The sequence below is a fragment of the Acartia tonsa genome, chromosome 7, assembly GCF_053477335.1.
Source record: "Acartia tonsa isolate MP-2025a chromosome 7, ASM5347733v1, whole genome shotgun sequence".
Classification (NCBI taxonomy): domain Eukaryota; kingdom Metazoa; phylum Arthropoda; class Copepoda; order Calanoida; family Acartiidae; genus Acartia; species Acartia tonsa.
The window spans coordinates 51720085-51728785 of record NC_137266.1 but is presented as its reverse complement, the minus strand read 5'-3'; the positions used below and the strand labels follow the sequence as shown (position 1 = coordinate 51728785).

Below are 8701 nucleotides of genomic sequence, written 5' to 3'. Positions count from 1 at the left end.
AGTGCCCCTAGAGGCCTCTAGGTAGCGTATCCGCTAGTTAGTAATAAAGAAACGTCTTGTGGCTATTCATATAACAATTTGGTACGATTTTGGAAGCGTAGCAACAAAATAATTGTTACCAGAAAGACCGTGCTTCTTTATGTAGCGGACATACCTATATTAAAAATGGCTGCGATCCTTCTAATTATAATGTACTTGCTTGTAAGTATATGATTATAACTTTGTATATCTATTTAGATTAACCATGATTTTAATTTTGTTGATCCATTGTGCTATTGATTCCTTCCACCAAATTATATAAAGGTAAGGAATCCATTAATATCGTACTGAACCCACCCTAATTATGTAAATATTGCCTTTATATTACCTATTATCATCGCATTTAACCTATCCTAATTCTGTAGAAAACTGTTAAAACTGTGTATCAATAAACTTGTGAATATAACCGCTGTGTTACTTGGAACAGAAGCGAAGCTTCTCTACACTTGTAACTGAGTAACGGCCGTCCGTCGTATCTGATGGTTGCGTCTATTACGGTAGACTTTGAAAACGTTTACAGAATATTTGCAACAAATTTGTTTAAACTTACAAACTATGTTTGCTTCTGACACTGTACAAAAGTTATTTTTCGTTTGCCCTGCCTTCAGATTTAAGAGCTTCGCCTTTATTAATGTTGTCATTCTTATTTTTAAAAAAACCTTTCTATCTTTTTATCTATCTATCTACTTATCTATATATCTATGAAAACACCTATATTATGATAGACAAAATTATCCCTTCTGTAGGTTAAAACACTTCTATTTTTAAAACATTTTTTAAAACTTAAACAATTAGGTACCCAAAGTTTTATGCAAATAAAAATAAAAATTATGAGATTAAAACCAGTTTTGTTAGCCCCGAGTATTTTAATACTATGTGATAAATAACTATTCTAAAACCTTATCTGCAAACTTGCAAAAAGTTTAATTTGAAGGACAAAATAAGTTATAGAGAAGCTATAATTGAAAATTGCAGAAAATATAAATCAGAGCTTTTTTAAAATATATTATATTAAAATTACATGAAAATCAAATGCAATATTATATAATCAAAGTAAAATTATTAAAACTAATAATAATCATTAAAAAACATCAATCAAACTAATATTAAAATAAGTACAATATAAGGGGAATAGGGGCTCTAAATTAAGTTACAATTTTGAAAATAGAAATTAAACATATAAAGAATATGATATATGAGTATTTAAAATGAAACTAAAAAAAATGAATATAAGTTTTTTTAGAGGGGGGGAGGGGGATTTGGGTGGGTAGGTTTTGGTTAAAGAATGGACTACTTTTAAATATACATTTAATACAAAACTTTTTATAAAATAATATAAAACAAAATTGATTTTGTATTATATCATTTTCTAAATCTAATCTTAAATGGAAAAGGTATTTTTGTAAATGTATTTATTATTTGATAATCATCAATTCATTTGAAAGCATTCATTTGTTCTAAAGATAAAATAATTATTATTCCAGTATGGCTTCAAAACCGATTCATATCCGCTGGATTAGAACCGTTTCTAAGCCTTACTGAAAAATCCTATATAGCATTGTATTACAGACATCTTAACATGAATATTAAAATGAAAATCATAAAATTATTACCAGTTTTGTTAGCCCTGAGGAGGGCCCGAACTTATAAAACTGGTTTTAATTTTATAAATTATTATTTTAATATCCGCGGAAAACTGTCTATAATACAATGCGGTAAATAACTATTTCTCAAATTAGATATTTTGAAAGATATATTTAAGTGCCAACAAGCGGCCTCTAGGGGCGAAGCGGCTAATAACCGATATAGGAATCATTTTTGCAAAGTTTAAAATAAGAAGAGCTATTCTAACATACCTAAAGTAACGACCTAAGCTACCTAGTGAGGCTTTTGATAATGAATCAATAAATCAAATAATAATCAATTTACAAATTAATTTTGTTCCACTCAAGTTTGTCAGGATTAAATTTATATTTAGTGAGTAATCTCCATTCTTTATCCTGACCAAGTACCCAATTCTTTTCCTGATACTCAATATTCCCACTAGCAGCATATTTGTATAAACGATATAGCCTATCCTCCTTCCCATAATCTCCACTTTTGGCAAATTTACGTTGCCCTAAGCAACTATTTCCACTATTAAATATACATCTGTAACCTCCATCCTGGAGCTTGTTATCTTCATATCTATAAATTTCCTCTTTCTTTGTATCAATATCATATAATCTTGCAAACCCTGGTACTTGCTTTGTTTGATACACCTTCCAATTCTTCTTATAGTTGTATGACCGACCATATTGCAAAGTTGCCCAGCATTCATCTTTAACAAAGTTCTCATCAGTTCTTGGTATGTCAGCAAGATTAGGGACATAACCTAGATTAATTTTGTTTATTAGCTTTTATATATGTTATTTATATTCATCAGTCAGTAACTAAGGTTAATTGAGGAACAATTATTTACATTTTATTTAAATATTTAACATCATTGTTAAAAGTAAAGCTTTTCTATAAATATATTGGGTTCGAACATCCATCCTTTTGTTGTTTATTCAGGCAAGTTAGAATTGTTCTATATATTTCAAACTTGGCATTTTGATTCCTGTAACAGCCAGTCCACAATTAGAATGCATTTAGAATTAGCATCTCTTACAAAATATTGCATATATCCATGGAAAACTTGATTATATATATTTCTAGGACAATTAGTCACTATGTAAAGATCAAATCATAAAACAAGCTAACCAAAGATTCAATAAGTTTCCTGATCCCTCTCCCTTTCTTCAAGGGCCACTAGATGCCTCTAGTTTTTGATGGAACACAAATAGATCACAGTGCAAATGAAGGTGCTTTGACTTTTGTGTCAGAACCTAAATTGGGAAATAGTGCATTTACCTATTTCACTTTTCAATAAAATCTAAAATGCAGCGTTTTTTGAGAAAATTAGATTTGAAAATTTCAAGTTCAATTTTCACCCACTAGGAGTTACCGCATAATCATGACAGGAAAAGCAAAGATTATTTATTTAAAATTTTGAACAACTTTGCTTTTATAAAGTTCTTCATAAAACCACTCCTGAAGTGAGTTAATTAATGGCCATTTTTATCAATTGCTTTGCTAAGATCACGGAAATTCAGCCCTAAATAAATCATATATAGAGAGGATTTATGACAGACTTTATAAAAGCAAAGTTGTTCAAAACCCTAGGTTAGGTAACTTCATTTTACTTTTCAATAATATCTAAAATGCAGCGGTTTTTGAGAAAATTAGATTTTAAAAATTTCAAGTTCAATTTTCACCCACTAGGAGTTACTGCATAATCATGACAAGAAAAGCAAATATTATCTATTTAAAAGAAGGCGTCTTAACTTTTTTGCTTTTTATTTAAGATAGAATTTTTCATAGAATTCAGATATGCTATCGTTTTTTTTGTAGACCTCTTATTTTTTAAGTAATTTAAGTTTTTAAAAAAAATAATTAAGTTGGTTTTAAGGTACTAAAACGCAACAAAATAAAAGAAGAAAATGGCCAGTATGAACAAAAATAGTAAGATCTTTATTTTGACACCTTACTTTTAAAATTTAAATTTAAAATTTAGAATGGATTCGTAATATTTTTCTGATTCTAAAGGTATATATGAACCCATATTTTTTATGTCTGTTTGAGAAAATAATTAGGTTTAAAGTTTTTATTGAACCGAGGTTAAAAAAATAGATTTTTTCAATAATTACTCAACAGAATTTTAAAAGCAAGGTGTCAAATTAAAGATCTTACTATTTTTGTTCATACTAGCCATTTTCTTCTTTTATTTTGTTGCGTTTTAGTACCTTAAAACCAACTTAATAATTTTTTTAAAAAACTTAAATTACTTAAAAAATAAGAGGTCTACAAAAAAAACGATAGCATATCTGAATTCTATGAAAAATTTTACATCTACTACTTACTAAAAGCACCGGCTAGATATCTTAAATAAAAAGCAAAAAAGTTAAGACGCCTTCTTTTAAATAGATAATATTTGCTTTTCTTATCATGATTATGCAGTAACTCCTAGTGGGTGAAAATTGAACTTGAAATTTTTAAAATCTAATTTTCTCAAAAACCGCTTCATTTTAGATATTATTGAAAAGTAAAATGAAGTTACCTAACCTAGGGTAATGAAATGCACTATGTCCCAATTAAGGTTCTGACACAAAAATCAAAGCACCTTCGAATGGACTGTGAGATGTTTATTTAGAAACCTTGTTTAAAACGATTTGGCATAAAAAAGACAGACCCATCAAACAATGGTTAAGGTGTCTATAGAAAGGTAGATACATGTCTTATCTCAATTTTTTGGGAAATTATTTAGACTTTTATATATATTGATTACTAATGAATGCATTGTTACTTTATACATATCAGTCAGATTTCATAGTCTGTCTGATTTGTTGATCTGTGCTTTTATGGATGTTGTCATCTTGTTTGTTCTATTGTTTGCTAGAATGCAAGTAACTAAAGTACACTGTAGGCATGACTATTAAAAGACTATTAAAAGTTAGTGTGTGTCTGACCGTTATGGTTAAGTCTTATTGTTATTTCAGGAATGTTGAAACTGTCCTATTTATTTCAAACGTGGCTTGAAAATTCTTGTAACAATTATATCATGTCCAACAACAAATGAGAGCAATATCTCCTCTTCTGTCCAAACATGAGATATTAGGTTAAGTACCAAACAGAACCTACAGACAAAAATACCATAGTGATCTGTGTACAGTTTCTTAACTGTGCATTGCATTAAGGTGGATATTTTTATTGGCCAAGTAATACCCCCTACTATAACTAAAGATATCAAATGCCTGACTAGCACTTGGCTATATTAAATGCCTTGAGTATGATATTCTATATTGATAATACTCAAAACGTCTATAAAATACTTACAAAGATTAACGTTCAATTTTTGCCTTGCAGTCAATGCAGCCTCAAAATATCCTAAATATTAGAATAATTTAGGATTTAATTTAGAAGATGATCATTAAACTTATATAATTATTTCATGAGAATATATTAGAATATAAGTGTGTTTCCTAAGTGTGATTTAAAATTGTTTTAGTACTGTTCCAATTGTACCTGTACCTATAATATAACATTGTGGTTTTCTTATGTCAACAGATAAAATTTCAACAAATACTGAACTGATTGAGTTTTCCATTTTAGAGTAACTTGTGTGCCCTAATTTGGCACACATTACAAAATTTGGCTAGTAAGAGTCCTATATATTAATCATTTTCTTGAGTTAAAGAAAACAAGGTGTGACATCCTACCTGAAAGTACTGAATTTCCAATGTCTGTGAAGGTTCTGACAGCAATCTCAGCTGAACCTATTTCATCAATGGCCTTCTTAACAGGTTGGAAACCAGGAAGCCCTTCTAGTAGTGCGGTAGGGACATAGGCCAAGTATGTTGTGTAGATGAGGGTGTAGATACATCTTACATAGATCAAGAATCTAGAATAAGGAAAATGTCAAAATTAAATTATGATTATGGACAAAATTTTGAGTACAAATTTTACTCAATCTTTAAGTCTTTTCATTTTCTAGTTGAAACATTAATGCCTAATTATTTAATACCTGTGTGTGTGGTACAATGAATCTAGAGATGATGAGCATTTCTGTTCATAAACATCTTGTAAAAAATCCTGCACATCCTCACTTTCAAACTCTCCAGCGAGGTCTTCATAGTCACTCAAACTGTTGTGAAACTTGGAAGCCCAAAGTTTCAAATTGTTTGATTCTGCTAGCATTGTTTTCTTCTTCTTGAGAATCAAGTTGTAACTGGAGGTGGGGTTCATCTTCTTAATTAGTTGCAGTGTCTTGTCAGACTAAATTGTAGAATATATTGCTATTTTAGAAGGAAATATTGTTATAAAAAAGATATTAGTTAAGAATCATATAGTTCATACCTTATTCTTATCATGATCAATCTCAAGTTCCTCAAAGATTGCAGTTGCATCAGCAGCTAAAGAATCTCTATCCTGTTGCAAAAAGTCTAGGAAATCCTGGAAGTTTTGTTCTGATCCCTAGAAAAATAAAAATCCAGTACTTCAATGATTTTAATAGTTATGACATTGTTCCCAAAATTAAAATGTGAAAAAGTGCATAGTTTTCAAAAAAGTGCAGGCTTACAAATCTTAGAATCAATAAGGGTTCTTTAGGGGTCAACAGGGTAAAGTTTATCTACTCTGACCTCATCTTATCTTTATTTTACTTAAATATTAAAAAAAATATACTCTCTGCATCATTTAATTATGTTAAGCTCTGAATATCCAAAATTTAATTACCTTATGTTTCTCTTTTGATAGAATTAAACCATATTGCTTATAGCAATGATTTAAAATAAGTTTTGGGTTTAGTCCAGGAGTGTTGTCCAGAAACTGGAGCATACATCCACTCCCTTCAATCCCCTGAGCTAATGAAGATCTTTGTGCTATCATCCAAAGTCTGAAACTCTTGTCTCTACCATTAAGACCTGGCATTTCACTTTTAAACACTGAAATAGAGAAAGTGAATAGTTCCTTAAATCTATAATCTAACTAGTGGCTTTGCCCCAAGGGATATTGAACTGGGTTTTATCAGTTTCTTTGTAGGAAATTAAGTCACACTTTAAAGAATTTTTTTGTGAGGATATTGTTTACTTAGAGGGAGTGTGAATGTATAAATTTCTCATCTGATTATCAAATCTTAACATTTTCTAAGCACATTTCACTACAGGGATATTTAACTTGTCATATATAGTTGAAACAATTTACTTAATGTTAAGGATTTATTTTATGATATAAAATTGCCAATTAGTTTTTTTTATAACGTAGTAATTGGGTAATAAAGATCTATTTTAAATTTGTATAATTGACAAAAAAATACCTTACTGTCTACAAAGGGTTGAATCTCAGAGGTTATTTAAAATTAATAATATCCTTTTTTTGTGTTGGACAATAAATAACCCACTTTGAAGAATTAGTTTACACTTTTATCAGACTGTTTATAAAGAAATATTGCAATTTTTTATTTACAAATTTGTAATTAAAGGTGGGCAAGATATGGGCCATCTAAAGTTACTTGAATACTAATAAAAAAACTGTTTCTAGCTTTGTTATTGTATTTGGTTTCAATAAAAAATATTGCTTATTTATCAATTTCTAAGTAACTATACATTGGTTTAAAGCAAGGATTATGTTAAGAGTCAGCTTATCTGTAAGATAAAATAGAGAACTATGTTAAAAAGTTTAGTTTTAGCTATTGAAGGAAAAAAAGACAATTAACTGCACATTTATATAGTTCGGAATTTTTTTCCCCAATCTTGGACATAGTAAAAATCGGCGGAAAAAGCCGCTTTTTAAGGAAATGAGAGACAGTTTTGCCCTATATTTGAGATTATATGAATGATATGATGTTAAGGTTTGATAATCTGTTGAGAACTTTTCTAGTTCACAGTCCCTTTAATAAATATTTAATCATTTGAAACTAATTTAGTAAAATTTATACTCATCATTAAACATTAAATAGTTATTTATTTAAAGAAATATTGTAGAAGTATAATCATATTTATAGTTGAATATATCATATCTATAATTATTTTATAATTTACTAACTTAACTTTTAAATCATAGTTACCTTTGAAGAATGGTGAATCCAAAGGAAGTGAACTTGCTACAAAGAAATAATTGCAAACTTGCTTGAGTTGTGGCTGAATTTGAAGAATATCATTTGTAAAATCTTCCACTTCTCTTAGGATTTCCATTTCTTTGTTCTTAGCGTTGAAATCAGAATGGTGTTGGTAATAATTTATTCTGATTTGCATGTACATAACTCTGGTAGTAATGATTAGGTCCAGTAATACTTTCATTTCTTCATAATTTTCAGTGCACTGTATTTCAAATATACTTTCTAACTACTTTTATTAATATTTTCTGTAATAGAATTTGTTATCAAATTATATAAAATACACTCACATTACTTCTACATTGATTTACTAAAAACACCTTTCCCCTTAATTTCAACCTTTTACTTTCATAACATGTTACTTGTCCCTACAGTAGGCTCTAATTAAGCAATCCCCTAGTGGTTTTTAATGGGCTTATGACCTGAAATAAGCCCATAATAATAAAAATGAAAAATACCCCCCCCCCAAAAAAAAAAAAACAACAACTACTTTTAAAATAGTGGGGTTGACCAACTTGCCCCCCCCCCCCCACCCCTAAAACCTAATGGGGCAAAGCCTATAAATTCTAGGGGCGAAGCTACCAGTATATGTATATAGAATTTGCTTCTTCACTTCTTATGCATTTTATATATTATCAATGTTTAGCTGTTAACTTTATAAATTTTGATCCTATTTGATTAAGTATCAAAATTACTTTTGAATAAGAACTTTGTCTTCAGAACATTTAAAACTTATCAAATGAGACTTAATTCTATACAAAAATAGTTGATAAAAGTATTTGAACATTCCTTGTTGTCATTATAGAACTCAAAAAGAGCTCTTAGGTTGTTTGGCTCAAAATCTGAATGGTAGGATTCAAAAAAGATTGTGTGGCTCTGAAATTCTTTGGCCCACTGTTTGATATCTGGTCTTTTCAACATTTGCTTGTATTGGGTTTGTATGTTCTTTATTCCATTCTTTCTACCCATGTC

General features: G+C 29.3%; 2 protein-coding genes across 2 annotated transcripts in view; both read right to left on the bottom strand.

Moving 5' to 3' along the window:
* Positions 1–1022: 1022 nt before the first annotated feature.
* Positions 1023–7963, bottom strand: LOC145323953 (uncharacterized). The gene is made up of 7 exons (XM_080166568.1): positions 7682–7963; positions 6352–6560; positions 5974–6090; positions 5642–5892; positions 5337–5518; positions 4954–5004; positions 1023–2413 (listed from the first exon to the last, which is right to left on the bottom strand). The coding sequence occupies exons 1-7, from the start codon at positions 7911–7913 to the stop codon at positions 1965–1967; spliced, it is 1491 nt and encodes a 496-aa protein (XP_080022694.1). The 5' UTR covers positions 7914–7963; the 3' UTR covers positions 1023–1964.
* Positions 7964–8302: 339 nt separating this feature from the next.
* The window catches only part of LOC145323952 (uncharacterized), a 6337-nt gene continuing 5938 nt past the window's right edge, over positions 8303–8701 (bottom strand). The window contains exon 5 of the mRNA XM_080166567.1: positions 8303–8701. This exon is cut by the window's right edge and continues 33 nt beyond it. Coding sequence (XP_080022693.1) covers positions 8465–8701 — 237 coding nt within the window. The 3' untranslated portion in view covers positions 8303–8464.

Excerpts from the sequence above, each read along its gene's own strand:
- LOC145323953 (XM_080166568.1), bottom strand. The coding sequence starts at position 7,913 with ATGAAAGTATTACTGGACCTAATCATTACTACCAGAGTTATGTACATG. Across the intron at positions 6,091-6,351 it reads TATCAAAAGAGAAACATAAG|GGATCAGAACAAAACTTCCA; the intron begins GTAATTAAATTT and ends TTATTTTTCTAG. Across the intron at positions 5,005-5,336 it reads TGGAAATTCAGTACTTTCAG|GATATTTTGAGGCTGCATTG; the intron begins GTAGGATGTCAC and ends TCTAATATTTAG.